Consider the following 25526-nt stretch of genomic DNA (forward strand, 5'->3'; position numbering starts at 1 on the left):
AAAACCAACCAGACAAAACAAACTCTCGTCGTCGCTGCAAATGGTTCAGTTTTCCTGATGTTTGTGGATGCAGTATCATACACAGACAGACAGACACGGACATGGTGCATTCGGTCCAGGAGACTGACTGAATTGTGGTGTTTGTGTTAGAAAAATAGTTGAAAACCGGTCCTGGTGCTGCTGCTTCTCTCCTCTTTGGATTTGCTTTGGGACTTGCTGCTAAAATGCAATCATAATAACACACAGACTACAAACTCTCGCTCTCTCTTTGCTGTTTGGCTGCTGCTACTCTTTGCCGAGCTTGCAATGAATGGGTCCATGAAGGGAGAATGCAAGCGAGTTTGATTATTGTTTTTTTTTCTGTTTCTGTTCGGTATTTTTCCTGCTCTTGTGGCCAATGGTTGTCGTACACACACACACACACACACACACACACACACACACACACACACACACACACACACACACACACACACACACACACACACACACACACACACACACATACACTATACACACGAATGCAGCACAACCACCGACACAATAAGCTTTTCAATGAGGGCTTAATGATGATGATGGGTTAGAAGAGAGAAGAGTGTTGGTGCAGCAAATGCACTTTTTTATGTTGCATGTTGGTGGTGGTATGAATGTACACAAACACACAAATACACACGCTAACATCATTAAATAATAACTAATCTGAATTATGTTGAAGGTACTGGGAGTCGACATGAAAGTGAAGGTTATGTTCTGTAATACTTTTAAACTACTGAAATCAATTAGCTGGAACTTAATGACAACACCGCTACCATAAGATACGATCATAGGTTGGAAACAACTTCAATGAAAATTACAAGCCAGAATTTCAACATTTCAATGGAAAAAAACCATTGGAAAATGCATTATACACCCGTACAGTTGATATGCAATCATTAGTTTTTAAAAGTTGTAAGATCTGACGATAAAAAATTGCGAAAAAAAAACCTGTTGCTGCTTCGTATGCTAGCTGCAGCTTTATGCATCATTTTTTTGTTTCTGAGTCAATTTCACAAAAGTCTCTCGAGCAAAAATTTGCACCCAAAAAATCCACTAGAGAAAAAGTGTCTATTTTATAAATTGTATATGTTAGACTATCTTAACTCAAAGCGTTCCCAGCCTTAGATGGTAGTCCCAGTTGTCCCCAACAAGCTCCAGGTCGAATCTGGTTGACATCTGGATGGAACACATTTTTATTTGAGTTTGAAAATTGTGTTTTTTTGACAAACCAATTGAGAAAAAAGTTCAAATTTACATAAAAAATGAAATAAATATAATTTTTGGATGAAATTTCGACTTTTTACGAAAATTACTATTTTTTCAAAAATTGCTAACTCGGAGGCAAAATTTTTGATCACACTTTTCTATGGCTCAAGTTATGCGAGTTTTGGTCACCTAAAACATATCAATAAATCTCGAAAATCAAAAATATACGGATTTTTGGAAATTGAGTTTAAGTGAAAATAAAGTTAAATAGAAAATCAGCTAAATTCTTAATAGTCATAATAAATACCTACAACTTTTCCCAAGACACTAAATTGATCAGTCAATTCCTTCAAAAGTTACAGATTTTCAAATATTTACGTACCATTGTTGTATGGTCAGCTGCTAAAATTGTATGGAGACTAGGGTGCCCAGAAAAAATGACCCCCTGCTCCACAAGTGGAAAACGGTTTTTTGGGTTATTTTAAGCATCTGTGTAAATTTTGAACGAAATTGGTTGAGATTAACCCATTGATACCCGAGCCTAAAGTTGGCGAAAAAAATGTTTTTCATACAAAAATGACTGTTTTAAATCGCTAATAACTTTTCAGGATCAAGTTTTACAGCTTTGGTATGTTCTACAAAGTTGTAGAGAATTAAATTTCCAATGAGAATCTCACTTTTGGGAATATTCGGATGGAAGTAGCGCACAGTGGAGACCAAACCGTAAAAAAGTTGGGTTTTCCATACATTTTTTTCAATTTTTCCCATACAAACTTCACCTTCGAGTATCAATGGGTAAATGTTGACCGATTTTGCTCATATTTGGCCCAGAGTCCTAAAATAGCTCAAGGAACAATATTCAGCTTGTGGAGCGAGGTTTTGAGAAAAAGTCCCATATTCTGGGCACCCTAATGGAGACTTGTATGGGTGACCCACTGACACAAATGTGGGGGAAGGCCCCGCAAAGTTTTAGCCAAATAAAAAAATCTAATAAAATCCATGTTTGCAATTCCGTCGTTAAACGACTTACTTTTTCTGACATTTTTGGAAGATGAAAAAGACTAATTTTCTGCACCAAAAATAACAGAATCGAATAGCAACACTTATCAAAATAAATGCACTGAAATGAATGATGAAAAGTTGAACTTTTCAGCACTTTACTCGAAAAGTAATACTTTTCAACATTTTTTTATTTAAACGATTTATTGACAAAATACATGAACATTTGACTTATAATTTCACTCAATGGGTGTTTTTCAAAATTGCAAAAAATGTTGTATGGAACTCGTAGCAAAACTTTATTTTTTCAGCACTCGTCGTTTTTATCCAACTCGGTGAACCTCGTTGGATAAATGTACGACTCGTGCTGAAAAAATCTTCTTTTTGCAACTTGTTGCATAAACTACTACACTCAATCCCGGTGGTTAGTCACTTTTTCGTTTGACACTTTTTTAGTTTGTACCCCGTTGGTTGGTCAAAGTCAAACTAAAAAGTGACGAACTGTCACTTTTTACACTGCGCTCACGCACACTATCAAAACAAACGTTTGGTAGTGTGTGTGAACTCCGTTTAAAAGCGATGTCAAACTAAAAAGCGACCCCGTTCGTTTGATAACAGTTGGTGTCAAACCATCGGGGTTTGAGTGTTTTCCGGTTTTGGTAGAGAATTGCTCAGTTGCTTTGCGAATTCCAAAATTTCAAGCTCAAATCTTCTCTTACTCAGTTTAATCAAGAAATATTTCCATGAAACTTTCAGAAGTGAGTGATTTTAAGAAATTTTGTTATTTTGTACATATGAAAATGTGGATGGTAAAAAAACAAAATTCCGGATTGCTTAGATTTTTTCTGAATAATTCTAGATTAAACTTTGTTGAAACTGCGTTAAAAAAGAATCTTTGTAATCAACAGAATGAGGAAGATATTTTTGCAAGTGTCCTGACAAGCTATAGTTACGAGTCTGGGAAAGATAAATGTCTCATTAGTCGTCTCTGGAGTGCAAAAAAGGCAAACCGGTAATTCATATTCTCATCCTCTCGCGTGACAACCAACGCCTTTCTAGGGATAGGACCTTCTCCCCGGTGAAATTCCGAGACGACATCAGAAAGGACGTGGAGATAATTACAATTTTAATTGTTCACAAGTGGGATTTCAACACATCGTACGGAAGGTGTGTGAATGTGGGGGTGGGTGCGTTTTTCATTGCGTGTTTGTTATAAATTTTAATGAGTGTTTGCAGAAAGCAATAAAAGCAATTGCTTTTAAAGGCATATTAAAGATCATAAAGCGAGATATTTCATCGAACCATTTCCCCTGGTTTCTTTTTTCGTCCTGAATATAATCCTTATCATTGTTTACGTGCTCAAATGTGAAGTACACACGTGTGTGGTTGCGTTTTCACCGAAACAAAAAACACCCGTGACGAGAAGGGAGCCCACGATGATGTCCGTGCCAATCAATCGAATAGTCTGTCGACTTTGGTTGCCAACAGAGAGTTGTAAGGATGGAAGAAAAAAGGATAAAACACCCCGAAGTAATCACCCTCATAATTAGATTTCATTCGACGTTTGCCTTCACTTACATGCAACGCCAGAAGCACATAAACAAAGTTATGAGTAGCTCTTCAGCATGGCATCGGGCGGAGGGTTATGTTGTACATGATACATAAATGGATGAATTTATTGATCTTTTGTCGCTTCGCTAGGCATTATTCTTCCGTTTTTATCTATTATGATGTACATGTTTATCGATTTTGATGAACTGTTTATCTTACAGAATAGAATGTTGAAAGTTCTTTTAAAGCTAGTGCAAAATAGAATTATTATTGAGTCTTAAATAGGTAAGAATAATTTAGCCGATTTGATAGATTTAAGAAATAATTCGTATATCATTGTAGATCGGAAGACATGTCGTCGGTTCAGTTTGTTTTATGATATCTCTGAAGAAATTCAAATCATGATTTTATTCGATAGTGTTGAAAATAACAAGACCATTCCATACCATCGTAGCTCGGAAGGCACGGTAACATGATTGTTCAACTCCACTCCGAAGTTTGTACACTTCGTGCTTTTGTGTTGAACTCCACGTTGAGAATACTGCTCACTGTAGAATATTCATGTCAATTTCTCTTTCCATCAAATATTTTTTAAATAAAAATGATTGATTTGTATCGCTACAGCGATGGAATCTAAATTAAAATTTTATGTTAAGTTCAATTGAATAGTGGTAGAAACAAACCAGGTCCATCCTGTTTTGTATTACTACCATGAAGTTCAAAGCAAAAGCATGTGTTTTGGCAACCTTGCTTGCCCTCAGTATTGATCCAACATCTTCTAAGTTTGACCTAATCCAGAACTCGAAAACTTCACTGTTTAAAACTGCGCACTTCATCGGTTCAATTTTGGCCTCGATCTGCAACGACAACGATGATGTCTACCAGCTGACGATAATCAATCTTCGCAAGGAAATTTCAAGCAAGCGGATCATGAACGGTGCTCTCAAGGTACTCGGAAACTGTTCCTGTTCACGAAGGGTCATTGACGACTACTATAGAGAACCTCAGAACCGGTTCACCGGGGTTCACTACTTCGTGTTGTTCTTTGATACGTCCAGAACGGTGAGTTTGTCATTCGGCTTAAAATCATTTTTAAGATTATATTTCATCCGCAGAACATCAACTACCCTGAAAACTTCCTGAGGTTCCACAAGCTCTGCCACGGAAATAATCGATACATTTTTGTAGTCTCGCACAAACCCGGGTACTTCTGGCCCCGTGCAATCTTGATGAAGCGAGATCGATATCGGATGCACAATGTCATGCTGATTCGATACGATGACAAAGCTTCACCGAAAGCAACCTTCTGGCACCCCTTTCTGTTTCAAGAGCTCGACTACGTTCCAGGCCAGAACGTTGAACAAACGTTCAGGTCGCACTACACAAACATGAACAACTACACGTTCCTCGTACAGTATTTTCGACTGCACTTCCGCGGCCTCAACGAAATCCACTTCTATCGGTACTTCTTCAGAACCATTGCCGAGCGCAGAAATGGTGGCAAGGCCGTCATCAACCCCTACGACAGTGCCCAGCAGGATTACTCGGACTTTTGGATCATGGACGCCGTCTACTTCGGCATCCCAGACTACTTCCGACTGCTTCCGATGAACGTGTTTCGCTACCTGTGCCTAATAACTCCCTCGAGCAGTGAAATCCCATGGATCCGGATCATCGTAGATCCGTACGAGCAGCACGTCTGGATCGCCTTCTTTATCGTGTTCGAGCTGGTCGCGTTGCTCCTGTACCAAATCGGTCGCACGGATCGTGTCCAACGTGACTTCACCACCGCCCACTTTGAAGTGTACCAGGTGTTCATGGAAGGTCCCCTGAACCGGCCACGAAGTCGCCCAGAAAAAATCGTCGTCACCACGTTCGTGTTCTTCAGCATGATCCTCATCACGATCTACGAGTCCGTGCTCGTCTCCTCGATGTCCATCAAGCGGTTCTACCCGGAACTGAACACCATCGAAGAGGTCAACAACTCCGCGTACCCGGTAGCGATCAACCGAAAGATGGCGGAACGAAACGGGATCCACTTCAAGCAGATGCTGGATTGGGGAGAGCTGGTCAAAGGAAACGTCTACACGATCACGACGACCTGTGAAGCGGTGGATTACTTCCGGTCCAGTGCCACGGTGAAGATGCACGTCGTCAAGGAGTATCTTTCCTCGCAGATCGATACCTTGCTGATTGCGACCTTTTCGCCGTACGACGCCATGATCAGTCACTACTGGAGCGTGTTTCTGGAGTCGGAGTTGGTTTCGTTCTGGATGTTGTACCACTTTCCGCCAAAGTATTTTGGACGAGAGAATGAGAACGTTCCCAAGCCTTTGCTGTTGCACGATATGAATATTAGCTGGGTGGTTGTTTCGATAGGGTTATCGACTAGTTTGGTGGTGTTTCTGTTTGAATCTATTTTGGGATTTTTCAAAAGTAGGAAAAAAGCCAAGAGGTTTTCTGAGATTAGCAATTGTGATGAATTTTAAATCATGGTTTTATGTTCAGTGTATTCTAATTCAACTTTAAATTTTAGCAAACTAAGCATTTTATCGTGTTTTGATATTCCCTCATATTTTTGATTAATTTAAAGGAGGAATATCAAAAGTTTAAGCAATATTTGTCCACCTTTAGCGAAGGCATTATTTGCATGAAAATACAAGTTAATTGGGTGCTTTTATGTGTGAAAAGGGTGGAAACAAATATTTATATTGTCTTCTGGTTTTTGTCCAAAAAATCAATCACATGTTTTCTCTCAATATTATGCGTCAAAAAAGTCCTTTTTTTGGTAAATAAAAATATCTTCAAGTATATGGCCTATTCCAAATCTCTGAAAACGTAATTTTAATCAAAAATACAATGATTTTGAATGCATTAATTATAAACTAAAAAAAACAGCAACGTACTCAGATATTTTTTTTTCATGGTTAAGGGGTTACATACATGTAGAAAATCATTAAATTTCATGATACAAAAAAAAATTAAATCCACTAAAAAGATGATTTTTAATCACTCCTGAAAGTTTCATGAAGATATTTCATGATTAAACTGAGTTAGAGACGATTTAAGCTCAAAGTTTTCCATGCGTAAAGCGAACTGTCAAACTTTGTGAGCGTTTTTCTCTTAACGCCGAGTTGATTTACGGGTGGCACGATATCTCGAGATAAGATGGACCAAATTGGGTACTAAAGCCCTATGTCAATTTTTATGTACAACGGTAAAAAACACGATTAAAAACCATTTCTGATCACTTTTTTTTTTCATTTGAATGCAATTGTTTTTTTTTGACAAGACAATATTTTTTCGATGGATCAACTATGGTCCCTTTGGAACGAGCTGTCAAGTACCGTAAACTGGGGTCAATCGGGACACATGGGGCGAATTGGGACAGCAGTTTTCACCATGTTAGAGCACAATATTTTGATTTTTCTGGTTGGTTTCGGTTAGAACAGACTCTGGCCAACAATATGTGTACATCTATTTCCAAATTTAAAAGCTTTAAGTGCTCTAAAAACTGCTGTCCCTATTCAGACTGTAGTCCCGATTCACCCCAGATTACGGTAGGAGCTTTTCTGTCCAGATGGACCACGAGGTTAATTTTTCAAAATTGATTTAAAAATCCATTTTAAACTCTTTGTGGTCGTACAAAGGGTCATTGTACTCAGAAAAATAAGCTTTATCACTGTAAACAATAATATCAGCAATCTAAGCTTCATTTTAGGACCCAATTGGCTGAAATTTCGGGTGAAGACTCGTTAAACTGGTTCCGTGTGCATGACGAAGCCAGATTTTAAAATTTTGTTTTCTTTAAAAAATACAAAAATCAAAAACTAACAATTTTTTATATGAATAACATAAAAAATATCTTTTAAAATCAACTTTTTGTTTTGTTCAAATTTAATTTTTTTATTGATAAATGAAAATGTATATTTTAATGCCCCGAAAACAGATTTAAAAAAAGTTTAAGCGTGTGCTCAAACCAATCTCTGAAATTTTTGCCGATTTACATGTATGTAACCCCTTAATAAAATTTGCAAATTAAATAAGTAGCGAACGATTTGATTTGGAAAATACCTTTATCGAAAACAACAACAGTTTTATTACTTTGCAAATAGTTTTTGCAGTATATGTTCCTAGACTTTGGCCAAAGTTAAGGGTGAGGTATTTTATTGCCTTACTTTGGACACCAAAATTGCACATTTTTCTGATTCAATTTTCAAAAAAAACTAATTTCTACATTTCTATACATGGTTAGCAATCCAACAACTCACACAGAAAGAGCATTCCAGCTCATTGAAGGCTGATTTGAATTTTGACCAATAAATAAATCAAATTTGGAACAAGATAAAATTAAATGTCAATAATTGTTAAGTAAGCTGTAAAGTGAACAGTTAGGTTACTCGAGCCTGTGATTGGTGAAAAAAATTGTTTTTATACAGAAATACTTTTTTAAATCGTTAATAACTTTTCAGGATATAATTTTACAGTTTTGGCATGTCCTACAGTTTTGGCATGTCCCAGTTTTGGGAATATTTAGATGAAAGTAGTGCATCCTGCAGACAAAACCGTAAACAAATTGAGTTTTTTTAGCACATTTTTCCGATTTTAATCAAATTAGTGTTGTGAACTTCTGATAATTTTTACATGAAGAAATGTTATCTTTTAATGAACACTGAAAAAAATAGATTTACCCTTTTCTAACAAATTAAAGCCGGCAATAAATACCAAAATTTTGTACCACCAATGTTTAACCACGCTGCTAGAAGGGTGTTATTTTAGCCCTGCATAGATCCCTTTCCTTGAGTGTGGACACGTGTTCACGTACGTGCCCCGTCCGCGATCCGTGCAACTTTTTGGCTCTTGTTATAACCGAACCACCATTTGGTTTTTTTTCTGAAGACGAGTGCCTCTGTTTAATGTGATGAATAAGTTGATGTTTTCAACCACATTTCCTCACGAGACCATCGTTAAAGAAGGACCAAATAAATTGAACGAGCGACAAAAGGTCGAACTCCATCGAAATTGAACTGTTGAGAAATGTTTATCTTTTTTCTTGCCTGATTGGGTTTCTCTCCTGGACGGCCAGCGAAGCAAGATGTGTATTTTACGATTATTTTCCTCGAAGCTTTTGTCCACCGGGGTACAGGTCTCGGAAGCACCACCACCACACCCCACCACTCCTTGGCAATTGTAGGCACCTTCTTCGCTATTTGTATTTGTGTTTGTAGTGTGCCTTCACCCGGAATTAATATTGGGTTTCTGGTTTTGCTGCCACCCTTGGAGGGGCCTTCCATGGACCGACCGTTACTGGGATATTGTACAAAGTCGATGACGATGAATGATTGGGAAACATATTGAGTTACATTTTTTAAAGGTTCGAACATTTTTTCTACGATTAGTATTAAATTTCTGAACGGGTTTATGGTGCAACGTTTTTGAAGCCTCCAATTTTTTTAAATTAGATTTTTCTAACTACATTATTTTTAAATTTTATATTCAATCGTCAACTCCCCTTCCAATTCCACCCATTGATCCTATCTTAAATGAATGAACTTCTTTTTCATAAATTTCCCATCATCGCGTTTTCCAGCTCATGAACTTCCCCTCGACGTGAACAATCACCCCCTTTTCGCAAGGACTTTGGAAAAACTCAATTTCCACCATCATTCACTGCTGTGGCTGCACAAAAAAAAGTTGAATTTTGGAATGTTGAAAATTTGGTAGGTTGAATATTACCTCTTTTTTTGAGTAATATTACATAAAAAATGTGTAAACGGTGAACCTGATGAATATTCATCAAAAACTGATGAAAATTCATCATTTTCTGGGGTAAAATTTATCATTTATTTTGCCACAAAATCTGTCACCATTTCCTGATGAATATTAGGGGAGAGTGGGGAGACTTGATCCCCGGGGACACTTGATCCCAAGCCTGTATCTCGTCAGCATGTGGGTAAAACAATTAGCTTTGTTCTAGAAAGTTGTGCGAAATTAACTAAAACCCATTGTAGAAAACAAAGAAAAAAATTAAAAAATGTTTAGATTCAGTTACACACATTTTTCTAAAACGAGCTGCAAAAAACTTCCAAGAGATCTTTTTTTCTTTGTATTGATATGCATAGAAAACACTCAAAAATTATTCAAAAAAATATTTTTTATACATGAATTGTTTGATAAACTTATAAACTCCAAAACCCTTACGCATTTGACGTTAAATTTATCGTCATACTATTTTTACAATCAATTGTTTAAAAAAGTGCGTTTAGGGAGACTTGATCCCTGCATTTTTACAGTCACTGGAATCAGCCTCAAGATTAATTAATTGAGCTGGGTTTTCATACATAGTTTCCTTTAGTATAGTTGTACATAACTTACTGCAGTTTGAACCATTTTTCAAAAGTTTCGTAAACAAAAATTTCCAGCTTTTGTAAACATGCTTAATTTTGGTCTAAAAATAATATTTTAAGTTTTTAAATATTTAACATAATAAACTTGTTATATTTTGAACACAAACGTACAGGTTTTATGTGAAATTGCTGTAACTTATAGAAAATTAAAAGTTTGGATGAATAAGAAACATTTTGCTTAAGATTTCTTCAAAATGTTGAAAGGGGGATCAAGTTACCCCTAACATTTTTAAAATGCCGGTTTAAAATATTTTTTTAAAACGCTTGGCATGATTCGAAGAGTTCATCTGATGAAATATCCTTATTAGCCAAACATAGATGAATGTTTAAGCTTTCAATTCATGCAAAAAGTTTATAGTTTTGTGAGAAATTGACAGAGTTATGTGCGATACAAAAAAAGGGGATCAAGTCTCCCCACTCTCCCCTACCATCATTTTTTTTTCTGTGTGTGTTCGGAACTTTTTTTCCGAGGGGTTGGAAAGAAGATGCTTCCTCCGAGGCAATATTTCCACCCTCTTCACGCTCTCTTGAGCGACTGAATGCATTTTAAATGCGGTGTTTACTGCACGCGCTTCTAATTTAATAATAAATAATAACAATACTGGCGCGTTGCTACCATATTTTTTTGGGTTGGTTGGTTGGGTTTTGTAAGAACTTCTAGCGTTTAGAGCAAAATTGGGCTCTTCACCAGGCTTTCATGAGGATTTATACATTTGAGCAATTATCAACCAAATCCGGGGATGGACTTGATCCCCTTTTTTTTTAATCGCACAAAGTTCTCTCAATTTATCCCAAAACTATGAACTTTATGCATTAGTTGAAAGCTTAAATAACCAGCTATGTTTGGCTGAAAAGGGTATTTGATCAGATGAATCTTTGAATTATACCAAGCTTTAAAAAAAATTGTAAAAAGGCATTTTTGAAATATTAGGGGTAACTTGATCGCCACTCAACATGATTCTTATTCATCCAAAATATGGATGTTCTTTAAGTTACAGCAATTCCACATACGTTTGTGTTCAAAATATAACAAGTTAATGTTTAAAAACTTAAAATATTCTTATTTGGACCAAAATAACCAAACTGCAAATAATCCATCTTCAATTATGTTAAAGGATTACAGAAACGAAAAATTGAATCAACCCTTAAAGGTGGTAGATGGTGTCTTTCACTTTTGAGGCAATGACTGTCAATGATGGTTCTGAATTCAGGGTCCAGAAATAGTAAATTGAAATGAAAAAATAATCACTATAGAGCAGTTCTCTCAGATTTCGATCATTCGATTTTTTTTGAATCTTTTGTGGTGCCTTCGGTATGCCCAAAGAAGCCATTTTGCATCATTAGTTTGTCCATATAATTTTCCATACAAATTTGGCAGCTGTCCATACAAAAATGATGTATGAAAATTCAAAAATCTGTATCTTTTGAAGGAATTTTTTGATCGATTTGGTGTCTTTGGCAAAGTTGTAGGTATGGATACGGACTACACTGGAAAAAAATGTTACACGGTAAAAAAAAATTTGGTGATTTTTTATTTAACTTTTTGTCACTAAAACTTGATTTGCAAAAAAAACACAATTTTTATTTTTTTTTCATTTTTTTATATGTTTTAGAGGACATCAAATGCCAACTTTTCAGAAATTTCCAGGTTGTGCAAAAGATCTTTGACCGAGTTATGAATTTTTGAATCAATACTATTTTTTTCAAAAAATCGAAATATCGGTCGCAAAAATTTTTCAACTTCATTTTTCGATGTAAAATCAAATTTGCAATCAAAAAGTACTTTAGTGAAATTTTGATAAAGTGCACCGTTTTCAAGTTAAAGCCATTTTTAGGTGACTTTTTTGAAAATAGTCGCAGTTTTTCATTTTTTAAAATTAGTGCACATGTTTGCCCACTCCTGAAAAAAAAATTTGAAAAGCTGAGAAAATTCTCTATATTTTTCTTTCTTGAACTTTGTTGATACGACCCTTAGTTGCTGAGATATTGCCATGCAGAGGTTTGAAAACAGGAAAATTGATGTTTTCTAAGTCTCACCAAAAAAACCCACCATTTTCAAATGTCGATATCTCAGCAACTAGTGGTCCGATTTTCAATGTTAAAATATGAAACATTCGTGAAATTTTCCGATCTCTTCGAAAAAAATATTTAAAAAAAATAAAATCAAGACTAACATTTCAAAAGGGCCAAACATTCAATATTACGCCCTTTTAAAATGTTAGTCTTGGTTTAAAAAATTTTAAAATATTTTTTTCGAAAAGATCGGAAAATTTATTGAATGTTTCATTATTTAACATTGTAAATCGAACCACGTTAAATTTTTTTAACGAAACCTCAGGTGTCTTCAGAAAAGTTGTAGGTATTAATAGGGACTATTAAAACAAACAGGTACCGTAAACTGGGGTGACTTTGATAGCCCGGGATGACATTGATAGAAATTTGATTTGGCCACTTATTGTGATACATCCAATGTAACAGTCACATTTTTGCATATATGTTCGATAATAAGCTATCCCTTAATGCTTACATACTCAAAATTCTCAAAAATGTTTAGATAATTATTTGACGAGCATTTGAAAAAAATAAATTTCTCAATTTTCTTTTATAATTTTTGTTTTTTTTTTTTTAATATGTTTTAGGGGACAACAAATCGCAACTTTTTAACCATAGAGAAGTAGGGACAAAAATTTTGCCGCCGAGTTATGATTTTGAAAAAAATAGTTTTTTTATGGAAAAATAGAAATTTTAGTCAAAAATTTGTTTGCTTCAGTTTTTAGTGTAAAATCAAATTTTCAATCGATAAGTAATTTACAGATTTTTTGATAAAGTGAGATAAAGTTTTTCGTTTTGTTTTATCTTCATGACTGTCCATCCCTGAAAATATTTTTTTCGAAAAGTTCAGAAAATTTCCAATAAAATTGTCTAAGAGAAGATTGGAATTCTGGTAGCTGAAATACAGCGAATAAAAATAAAAAAAAATCGGAAACAAGCGTTTTTCTCGGAACGCCATTTCGACGTTCCGAGAAAAACGATTTTTAATGTTTGACCTTGAATAAACAAAAACTAGAGCACGCAATGTAAACAATAACAAACACGTTTTGTTTGGCTGACCATTCTGTGCATTGTCCCCGAAGTTTGGTTAAAGTTGGTTGCTGGAGTCCCGAGTTATAATTACAAATATTTACGGTAGTTTAACTTGTACGTGCGTCAAACGCGTTCTGACCTGAAATCCCAGTTGTCGTACTTACATCAATTTTCAGACTGTGTCAAGATAGCACGACAAGATTGAAACTTCTTTCATATTAAGAGTGTTAACAATGCACGGAAAGGAGTTCCATCGTGAATTTAACAATCGCAATTAGCTGGCTCGTTTTTGGCTAAAACACAACTTTTTTAGTTGTACCAGCTAATTATTTAGTAAAAATTCAGGACCCATTGTTGTTGAAATTTAGGAACACCGATTGCTATTCTGCTGACAGCAACTGACTGCCTGCATTCCACTGACAGTAAAATTTTTGCTAAAAGAGCTCCTATTTTAGCTAAATTTTATCTAAATTTTAAGGACAAATTAGGTAGAAATGACAGCTCACGGATTCGCTTGTCAGTTCATGTTTGCCTTGAATCCTGAGTGGTTGTATGTTTTATAAATTAACGCAAAAAGAATTAAACAGTGAGGTGCTGTGACGCGAAGTGAAATTAAGTGATTCTGTAAAGTGTTTTGCAGTGATTGTTGTCATTTACGACTGTAATGTAAGTAAATTTAACAGCCACCAAAGTTGCAACTGTCGGGAACGAATCGACGCACGACGCTTCGAAAAGATCGCACGGAACATCCATGGTCCATTCGGGCCAACCAGCTTTCCTCTATCGGCGCCCTTAGCAACACCTCAACGGTGATCGTAGTCCAGAGACGACCGCGGAACGCCGAGTGGCGTTACCGGTTGGACGTGTTTACCGAAACCCGTCGCATCTTTTTCGACCGGCAGAGCTTAAAGTTCCAGCATTTCTACGGTGTCCAGTTCTAGGTCGTGATAATGTTCTCTTTCGCTCCATTTAAATACATAGAAGGCTGTAAGAAAGTACTGTTGAAAAGGGTTAAAAGTTTTTTAAAATTCTAATCATAATTTTGATAATTTCAGAAAAAACAATGGGTTTGTTTGGCAACTGGCAAAAACAGGTGGAATCGGGCTAACAATCTGGTGACATTGTATGGCGAGTTTTACTACTCCGAGGGCACTTTACGATGTTGAGCTAGGATCGGCCACCCGGGCGACAAAAAATCAACGAGTAAGTCTGGATTTTTTTTTTAAATTATCACTATGGTTCTTCCTTAACAAGTTCCCAGAATCTCATTTCATAAAAAAAAAACTCGAGAAATGATTCCTTACCCCAACAAACATCAATCACACAATGATTATTTACAAACTACCTTACCTGATGATGATTTGTTGTTTTAAATTGATTTAATCCCAGTACAAGGTCATCTTCTGCAAAGGTGTCATGAATTATAATTCCCTGTCAAATAAAAGCAATATTTATATTAATTTGAGAAAACCGAGTACACGAAAAGTTTACCTTTCCCGAGTGTTCTGCTTAAACTACCAGCAAATGCAGCAACGTTTGCAAATTTTCCGAAAAGCCAGAACGTATTTGTAAACATACCAGCGTGATTTTGGAACTTGATTTGAAACGTCAAGCAAACTGCTCGAATTAATTAAACTCAAGAATAAGTACGAACAACCCAAATTTGCGACTATGTTGATGGTAGGCTTTAATGGGGGCATTCTTTAACTATGTAACGCTTTACTTGTAATTTGGAATTTGTTGTTTTATGTAAAGATTGATGTTTTTCCCTCTCCACCATCGTTTCCAAATATCCGCACATAACTTTTGTAAGAAGCGTAACAGTCTTCGAACCTGGCACTGGCAACGCATGTGTTGCATGTGGCAAAGTATGGCTGCGAGTTTTTCTAGTTATAAAGGGGGGATTTTTTCCGCGTTTGGATCTATCCAACATTGGCCAATCTGTAAACTTGACAGTCTATAGTCGACTTTCGATATTTATGTTTATCCATCTTACTCTCTCTAAAAGTTCGATAAAAGCGAAAATCTTTTTATTATTCTACCTTCCATTTCATGTTGTCATACGTTCAACTTATACATTTGGCTTTGTCAGTTAAAATTCTTTTTGTTATCGACTCTTGAAGTGCAAAGTTGTAAGTATACATTGTTCTGTGTTGAGTTATATTTTTCTGTTTTCTACATTTGATATTTATTTTTATGTTTCCAGATCTATTAGAATATTTTTTTTTGTTTGTTGTTTTTTTATAAATTGGGAATGGATTTAATCTATCAAAAGTGTCACAATTTAAGATAACGCACTTGAAACCATTTTATTTTTGGGATGTTCCTTTGTTGAAGTGTCATGTGTTAATACCAGCTACGACTGCTTTTATCTTCGTTCTAAGATATGAATTTTAATGCATTTCTGGAGCTTGTCTGCCTCCAGGAACCGTCACACAAAAATTCAGACCGAACTACGAAGAAAGTTTAAACGCTTGTGTTCGTGCTGTGGGGGTACTTTTTTCAAATTATTATAAAACTAACATTCCTGAACAATAAAAAACTCAAAATTAAAAAATAAAAACTAAAAACTAAAAACTAAAAAATAAAAACTAAAAACTAAAAACTAAAAACTAAAAACTAAAAACTAAAAACTAAAAACTAAAAACTAAAAACTAAAAACTAAAAACTAAAAACTAAAAACTAAAAACTAAAAAATAAAAACTAAAAACTAAAAACTAAAAACTAAAAACTAAAAACTAAAAACTAAAAACTAAAAACTAAAAACTAAAAACTTAAAACTTAAAACTAAAAACTTAAAACTAAAAACTAAAAACTAAAAACTAAAAACTAAAAACTAAAAACTAAAAACTAAAAACTAAAAACTAAAAACTAAAAACTAAAAACTAAAAACTAAAAACTAAAAACTAAAAACTAAAAACTAAAAACTAAAAACTAAAAACTAAAAACTAAAAACTAAAAACTAAAAACTTAAAACTTAAAACTTAAAACTAAAAACTTAAAACTAAAAACTAAAAACTAAAACTAAAAACTAAAAACTAAAAACTAAAAACTAAAAACTAAAAACTAAAAACTAAAAACTAAAAACTAAAAACTAAAAACTAAAAACTAAAAACTAAAAACTAAAAACTAAAAACTAAAAACTAAAAACTAAAAACTAAAAACTAAAAACTAAAAACTAAAAACTAAAAACTAAAAACTAAAAACTAAAAACTAAAAACTAAAAACTAAAAACTAAAAACTAAAAAACTAAAAAACTAAAAACTAAAAACTAAAAACTAAAAACTAAAAACTAAAAAACTAAAAACTAAAAACTAAAAACTAAAAACTAAAAACTAAAAACTAAAAACTAAAAACTAAAAACTAAAAACTAAAAACTAAAAACTAAAAACTAAAAACTAAAAACTAAAAACTAAAAACTAAAAACTAAAAACTAAAAACTAAAAACTAAAAACTAAAAACTAAAAACTAAAAACTAAAAACTAAAAACTAAAAACTAAAAAACTAAAAACTAAAAACTAAAAACTAAAAACTAAAAACTAAAAACTAAAAACTAAAAACTAAAAACTAAAAACTAAAAAACTAAAAACTAAAAACTAAAAACTAAAAACTAAAAACTAAAAACTAAAAACTAAAAACTAAAAACTAAAAACTAAAAACTAAAAACTAAAAACTAAAAACTAAAAACTAAAAACTAAAAACTAAAAACTAAAAACTAAAAACTAAAAACTAAAAACTAAAAACTAAAAACTAAAAACTAAAAACTAAAAACTAAAAACTAAAAACTAAAAACTAAAAACTAAAAACTAAAAACTAAAAACTAAAAACTAAAAACTAAAAACTAAAAACTAAAAACTAAAAACTAAAAACAAAAAACTAAAAACTAAAAACTAAAAACTAAAAACTAAAAACTAAAAACTAAAAACTAAAAACTAAAAACTAAAAACTAAAAACTAAAAACTAAAAACTAAAAACTAAAAACTAAAAACTAAAAACTAAAAACTAAAAACTAAAAACTAAAAAACTAAAAACTAAAAACTAAAAACTAAAAACTAAAAACTAAAAACTAAAAACTAAAAACTAAAAACTAAAAACTAAAAACTAAAAACTAAAAACTAAAAACTAAAAACTAAAAACTAAAAACTAAAAACTAAAAACTAAAAACTAAAAACTAAAAAACTAAAAACTAAAAACTAAAAACTAAAAACTAAAAACTAAAAACTAAAAACTAAAAACTAAAAACTAAAAACTAAAAACTAAAAACTAAAAACTAAAAACTAAAAACTAAAAACTAAAAACTAAAAACTAAAAACTAAAAACTAAAAACTAAAAACTAAAAACTAAAAACTAAAAACTAAAAACTAAAAACTAAAAAACTAAAAACTAAAAACTAAAAACTAAAAACTAAAAACTAAAAACTAAAAACTAAAAACTAAAAACTAAAAACTAAAAACTAAAAACTAAAAACTAAAAACTAAAAACTAAAAACTAAAAACTAAAAACTAAAAACTAAAAACTAAAAACTAAAAACTAAAAACTAAAAACTAAAAACTAAAAACTAAAAACTAAAAACTAAAAACTAAAAACTAAAAACTAAAAACTAAAAAACTAAAAACTAAAAACTAAAAACTAAAAACTAAAAACTAAAAACTAAAAACTAAAAACTAAAAACTAAAAACTAAAAACTAAAAACTAAAAACTAAAAACTAAAAACTAAAAACTAAAAACTAAAAACTAAAAACTAAAAACTAAAAACTAAAAACTAAAAACTAAAAACTAAAAACTAAAAACTAAAACTAAAACTAAAAACTAAAAACTAAAAACTAAAAACTAAAAACTAAAAACTAAAAACTAAAAACTAAAAACTAAAAACTAAAAACTAAAAACTAAAAACTAAAACTAAAAACTAAAAACTAAAACTAAAAACTAAAAACTAAAAACTAAAAACTAAAAACTAAAAACTAAAAACTAAAAACTAAAAACTAAAAACTAAAAACTAAAAACTAAAAACTAAAAACTAAAAACTAAAAACTAAAAACTAAAACTAAAAACTAAAAACTAAAAACTAAAAACTAAAAACTAAAACTAAAAACTAAAAACTAAAAACTAAAAACTAAAAACTAAAAACTAAAAACTAAAAACTAAAAACTAAAAACTAAAAACTAAAAACTAAAAACTAAAAACTAAAAACTAAAAAACTAAAAACTAAAAACTAAAAACTAAAAACTAAAAACTAAAAACTAAAAACTAAAAACTAAAAACTAAAAAACTAAAAACTAAAAACTAAAAACTAAAAACTAAAAACTAAAAACTAAAAACTAAAAACTAAAAACTAAAAACTAAAAACTAAAAACTAAAAACTAAAAACTAAAAACTAAAAACTAAAAACTAAAACTAAAAACTAAAAACTAAAAACTAAAAACTAAAAACTAAAAACTAAAAACTAAAAACTAAAAACTAAAAACTAAAAACTAAAAACTAAAAACTAAAAACTAAAAACTAAAAACTAAAAACTAAAAACTAAAAACTAAAAACTAAAAACTAAAAACTAAAAACTAAAAACTAAAAACTAAAAATTAAAAACTAAAAACTAAAAACTAAAAACTAAAAACTAAAAACTAAAAACTAAAAACTAAAAACTAAAAACAAAAAACTAAAAACTAAAAACTAAAAACTAAAAACTAAAAACTAAAAACTAAAAACTAAAAACTAAAAACTAAAAACTAAAAACTAAAAACTAAAAACTAAAAACTAAAAAATAAAAACTAAAAACTAAAAACTAAAAACTAAAAACTAAAAACTAAAAACTAAAAACTAAAAACTAAAAACTAAAAACTAAAAACTAAAAACTAAAAACTAAAAACTAAAAACTAAAAACTAAAAACTAAAAACTAAAAACTAAAAACTGAAAATTAAAAACTATAGACTACAAACTGAATACTTATATTATGTTTTTCTATTTCAGACAATTGCAGAATTGGAATCGGCGTTGGATAAATATCGAAACATTTTAAGAGAACACAAATTAACTTTACAGCCACATGTGATCTTAATAAACAGCGCTAATAGGCAATACCTGATCTATTTAGATCAAGGTAGATATTTTTCAGTAAACGGATTATTGGAAGCTATCGACGGAGTAATTAAACTATCGATGGTCCTTAATTCAGCTTATACTCCGGATGCTAAACCAACATGGACCTTTTTCCAAAAATATTGTTATAATATAAACACGTCGAGCGACCACAATTACACCTGCCTCAACACATTGTTGGCTTACGTTAAGTAAGAATTTAAACTATCACTTATTGTTTAAATGTTCTTAAACATATTTTTTTTCAGAGAGCAATGAGGTTAAAGCTGGTCCTCCTGATGGTGGTGGTGGGAATAAGGAAGAAAAACTATTGAAAGTTTTAATGTAGATTAAAAACTGAATTAAATATCGTTATTGAAAAAAAAAAGCTTAAAGAGACTACTTATTTCAAAGATGCAAATATGAACGAAACGAAACTATTGGCACTACGCCCCCCGGGGCATGGCCTTCCTCTAACGTGGGATTTCTGCTCCAGCGCCTCTGACGAGACAGGAGAAACCGGGACCGACGTTTTACTTCACCATCCGATAGAAGCTCAGTGGATAAGGCGGGAATCGAACCCGCGTCTCATAGCATCATCGGGATCGGCAGCCGAAGCCGCTACCCCTGCGCCACGAGACCCAATTAAAGATGCAAATATCTGAAACGTAAAACAACATAAATTAATAGCTAATATTATTGTAACAAGGATAAAGCTTTTTTAAGTACAATGGTTTTTTGTACGCCCAAATAGGGTTTAAGTGGATTTTTGAATAAATTTTGAAAGAAATACTTCGCAGCATTGCTTCACAAAAAACTCTTTGTGAGGGTACCATATGTAAAATGTTTTCTTGTAATTTTTTTTAGCAATGAAAAAATAAAGAAATCAAAATTGAATTACCATTAAATTGACATGGAGCTTTAGGACCCTATTAATAAAAAATATGCATCACAATGGAGCACTTCCACTCAATTATTCCTAATGGGAGAACTTTCATATTTGTACCACTTGAATCCGGTGCTCCATTCGACACCTAACTGCTCGATTTTTACAAAATGAATAGTTAAATCTGATCGTGTACACGGTCAATTCACAGATTTTTTTTTGTGAAAACAAAACATAAACAAACAAACAAAACCAGTCAGCTGCAAGCTCGATCCAAGTAAACCGCGCGCAAATTTGCCAAGTTTTGAAGTTCTCGCCACAAAACACTACCCGTGAAGGTCGCTTGAATTGTTTTTATTCGCCGTAATCAGCTCAATTATGCGCTGGCCGGTCTTGCTGGTGTTCTCCAGAATGTCGACGTACTCCTGGTACGGCGTCTTGGCCAACGGCAGGTCCTTCCACAGATTGGGCGTCAGAAAAGCGTACGTCTTGACGATGGCCGTGTAGTTACCCAGCGTGGTCGTCGAACCGCGCGTCAGCGTGTAGCAATCCTTGATACCGCGGCCATCTGGAGCAGCTTCTTCGGGACCGGAGCTAACACAATGCCGGTACCACGGCGAGCCGGGATGAGGCGCACCAGGAGCGGACCGCACTTGCCGAAGATCTTGCAGGGCACGGTGTGGGGCTTGCCGATCTTGTTACTCCAATAACCACGCACGGAAAAGAGTTCCATCTTAAATTTAACAATTCAAATTAGCTGGCTTCAAATTGGTGGAACAGTGATTTTTTTGGTTATATTAGCTAAAATTACAGGTAAATTTACCAACTTGGGATTGGTGAAACAGCTAACCCTGATTGCTGATTTGCTATCCAAAACTGACAGCCCAAATCAAAATGACAGGAGAGATTTCACCAAAAATAATGGTGTTTCAGCACAATTTTGCCTACTTTTTACCGAAAAACTAGCTGGAACCGGCAGCATGGATTTTTTGACAGATCATCAGTTCGAGACCAACACAAAGCAAGAGAACGTCTCGTATCGTGTTTGATCCTGTTTAAGCCGCTCAGTACGCGGAGTTTTGTGACGATTCTGTGTTTGAAAGTCGAAAGTGCAAGTGCGATGGTGGTGCCTGAGTGAATGGATTAAAAGCCAGGAAGACTTTCTGCGGGCTGAGATCTTCAGTTGATTAGGTGAGAAGTTTTTTTTTGTGTTGAGGGAAAGAGGTTAGAAGTTGAGCCTCTAATTTTTGTTTGGACGATTGGTGGCATCCCTTTGTCGTGAACCCTTTGGCGGGGGAGGTGGAGGCTGGCGTTTGTCCACACTCCACTTTTTTTGTATGGACATCTGTCTACGTGGGGGGAGGCTGCGGGTACAGAGTGTCTAGATATAGACTGGCCAATGTTTGACAGATCCGTACGAGCAGGGCACTTTATGCATTTGAAGCACATCAAAAAATAGAGTTAAATAATGTTAAATTACTTTAAATTAAGTGAAAGTTAATTTGAATTACATTTGGTTGAATTTAGAAAAAAGTAGAATTCAGTTAAATTAAGTTAAATTGATTAAATTTGGTTAAAATCAGTAAAATTTAGATAAATTTAATTAAATTTAGTTAAATTATGATTAATTAAAAATCAAGTTTAATTAACTAAAGTTAAGTTTAGTATAATTAAACTGAACATAGTAAAAAAGAAATAAATTTAGTCAAGTGTGGTTATATCTAGAAATTTTTGTTAAATTTAATTAAACTAAGATACATTTTTTGAAATTTCGTTACATTTGGTAGAATTTAGTTCAATTGTTGTTAAAAGTTGTTTGGTAAAATTTAGTAAAATTAAGTTGAATTAAGTAAAATTTAGCTGAATTAGGTAAAATTAAGTTAAATTAAGTTGAATTAAGTTAAATTAAGTTAAACTAAGTTGAATTAAGTTAAATTAAGTTAAATTAAGTTAAATTAAGTTAAATTAAGTTAAATTAAGTTAAATTAAGTTAAATTAAGTTAAATTAAGTTAAATTAAGTTAAACTAAGTTAAATTAAGTTAAATTAAGTTAAATTAAGTTAAATTAAGTTAAATTAAGTTAAATTAAGTTAAATTAAGTTAAATTAAGTTAAATTAAGTTAAATTAAGTTAAATTCAGTTAAATTCAGTTAAATTAAGTTAAATTCAGTTAAATTAAGTTAAATTAAGTTAAATTAAGTTAAATTCAGTTAAATTAAGTTGAATTAAGTTTAATTAAGTTAAATTCAGTTAAATTAAGTTCAATTAAGTTGAATTAAGGTAAATTAAGTTAAATTAAGTAAAATAAAGTTAAATTAAGTTCAATTAAGTTGAATTAAGGTAAATTAAGTTAAATTAAGTAAAATTATGTTAAATTAAGTTGAATTAATTAAAATTAAGTTAAAGTAAGATAAATTAAGTTGAATTAAGTTGAATTAAGTTGAATTAAGTTGAATTAAGTTAAATTAAGTTAAATTATGTTAATTTTAAATTGTATTTATGTATTTTTGTATTTTTATATTTTTGTATTTTTGTATTTTTGTATTTTTGTATTTTTGTATTTTTGTATTTTTGTTTTTTTGTATTTTTGTATTTTTGTATTTTTGTATTTTTGTATTTTTGTATTTTTGTATTTTTGTATTTTTGTATTTTTGTATTTTTGTATTTTTGTATTTTTGTATTTTTGTATTTTTGTATTTTTGTATTTTTGTATTTTTGTATTTTTGTATTTTTGTATTTTTGTATTTTTGTATTTTTGTTTTTTTGTATTTTTGTATTTTTGTATTTTTGTATTTTTGTATTTTTGTATTTTTGTATTTTTGTATTTTTGTATTTTTGTATTTTTGTATTTTTGTATTTTTGTATTTTTGTATTTTTGTATTTTTGTATTTTTGTATTTTTGTATTTTTGTATTTTTGTATTTTTGTATTTTTGTATTTTTGTATTTTTGGTATTTTTGTATTTTTGTATTTTTGTATTTTTGTATTTTTGTATTTTTGTATTTTTGTATTTTTGTATTTTTGTATTTTTGTATTTTTGTATTTTTGTATTTTTGTATTTTTGTATTTTTGAATTTTTGTATTTTTGTATTTTTGTATTTTTGTATTTAATTTTTTTTTATTTGTCAATAGAATATCGCAACAAAGCCGTACTATTAGGATGATCAACTATAACGTAGTTTAAAAAGCCTGGAAACTATTGAAACATCCAAAGAACTTACTCTACCAAAAAACGTACCAAGAATAGCGGAAAATCATGCTACACCAGCAAAAAGTGTTTTTGAAAATTAAAAAAACAACTTTATAGGCAGCAAGGGATTTTTAAAATGATTTCGAAATTACCAGTTAAAACAGTCGAAAAATTAGCTGGACTTACCGAAAAACGAAGCAAGAACAAAAAAGAAACGAGCTAAATCAGCCAAAAGGCTGGGTGAATAATGCGTGCTTTGCAGGCAGCAACGGAGGCTTTTGAAAGAATACTTGTAGAAATAGTGGAAAAATTAGCTACTCCAACCAAAACACCTACTAAGAATAGTGGCAAAGTTAGCTAAACTAGCTAAAAAGATGTGTGAAAATACCTGGCTTCGCAGCCATCAATGGAAAATTTTGAGAATGATTCCAAATAAACTAGTTGAAACAGCCTAAAAACACGCTGGGCTAACTATAAAACTTCCTAGAATACCATAAAATCTAGCTAAAATAGCTAACAGGCCTTCTCAAAACATACAGCTTTTGAGACTGACAGCATTTTTCCAGCTTGCAAATTAGTAAAATTTACTAAAAATTTAGCTGGATTTATCATTTTTAGGACCTGGATCCAGCTGTCAAATCCAGGATTTATTTTTAGGATTTCCAGCTAAAAAAATTGGTGGTTGAAAAAACAACCATTTTTTTTAGGATTTTTAACCGAAATTTAGTAAGATTCACGATAAACCTTCTTTCCGTGCGGCGAACCGGCATGACCGACAGCTTGGCCAGGATGATGGCACCACGGATGGCGGTGGCCACTTCCTTGCTGCACTTGACGCCGAGACCGATGTGGCCGTTGGAGTCACCGATGGCGATGAACGCCTTGAAGGGGGTACGCTGACCGGCACGGGTCTACTTCTGGACGGGCATGATCTTCAGCACTTCGTCCTTGAGCGAGCGGCTCATGGAAATATCGATGATCTCGAACTCTTTGATCGTGAGCGAGTACATCAGGTACATATCCTCCATGGGTGCGGATCTTGCCATCACCGGCACCGTCGCGAGAACCAAATCCTCCTCTGAATCCACCACGGGCTGGAGCTGCGTCCGCCAAATCCGCCCAAATCTTTAACGAACCTGGTTCCTGCTCCTCTTCGCAGTACGTCGGATCACCAGAGTTTAGCTGAGCGCGTGAGAAAAGGATGAAAATTTGGACCGCAAAAATTGGAGGTAAATTGCAATTGAACCGTGTAATAGTACTTAGGCCAAAGCACTTATTTAGTCTTAAAACTCAGAAACGCCTTTTTTTTGGAAAATTATTTTTAAAAAACTAGTGTGAATAATCGCTAAATTAGCTTAACTAACCAAAAAACCTAGCAAGAACAACGAAAAAACAAGCTAAACCAGCCAAAAGGCTGGGTAAATACGAGAAGCTTTTTGGGCAAAAATGATTTTTGCCTTCCTCACCTCACTGAGGCAAGGCTATAAAATCACTCGAAAAATGAACTTCTTAAATACGACTTTTAGATATACCTTCACGTATACCTATCGACTCAGAATCAAATTCTGAACAAATGTCTGTGGGGATGTGTGTAGACATGATTTTTTTTCCACACGATTATCTCAGAACTGGCTGAACCGATTTTGGCCGGATCCGCCTTATTCTGTTCGTTTTGGGGTCCCCTAAGACCCTATTAAATTTTATTCTGTTTAATTAAGTACTTTTAAAGTTATGCCAAGAAAAAGTTTTTTTGTAGCTGCAAAAAAGGGTGATTTTTGCATAACCTCAAAGGCCGGATCTTTTTGCTTACGCGCGAGAGTCGCGCAGCATGCGTAGGGATTTTGGTCCACGCGGGGGATTGGCAGCCACACCCCCTTGCATGCGTATCGCCCGGTTGCCACATTGCTTAAGCAGTGTCTGCGTCTCTTCTGGAAAAAATCTGTATTGATTATGTTGCTGCATCATTTTGTCTCGACAAAGATTTACACGAATTTTTTAATTGTTTTTTTTTTATAACTCATGAGACTTTTCTCCTTTATTTTGGAGAGTTGGTAAAAAATTAATTGAAAATTGTTGTTCAAGTAAAATCATTAAT

The 25526-nt window shown here is 32.4% G+C and overlaps 1 protein-coding gene and 1 pseudogene across 1 annotated transcript; one reads left to right on the forward strand and one right to left on the reverse strand.

Moving 5' to 3' along the window:
* The first annotated feature begins 4503 nt into the window (after positions 1 to 4503).
* On the forward strand, positions 4504 to 9406 carry LOC120424699 (uncharacterized). Its single transcript, XM_039588881.1, has 3 exons — positions 4504 to 4854; positions 4908 to 6155; positions 9383 to 9406. Exons 1-3 carry the CDS (start codon positions 4504 to 4506, stop codon positions 9404 to 9406), a joined length of 1623 nt encoding a protein of 540 aa, XP_039444815.1.
* Positions 9407 to 20008: 10602 nt separating this feature from the next.
* LOC120424164 (40S ribosomal protein S2-like) lies at positions 20009 to 24716 on the reverse strand (annotated as a pseudogene).
* Between the last annotated feature and the right edge of the window lie 810 nt (positions 24717 to 25526).

The sequence above is a fragment of the Culex pipiens genome, chromosome 2 (genome assembly GCF_016801865.2).
Source record: "Culex pipiens pallens isolate TS chromosome 2, TS_CPP_V2, whole genome shotgun sequence".
Lineage (NCBI taxonomy): Eukaryota > Metazoa > Arthropoda > Insecta > Diptera > Culicidae > Culex > Culex pipiens.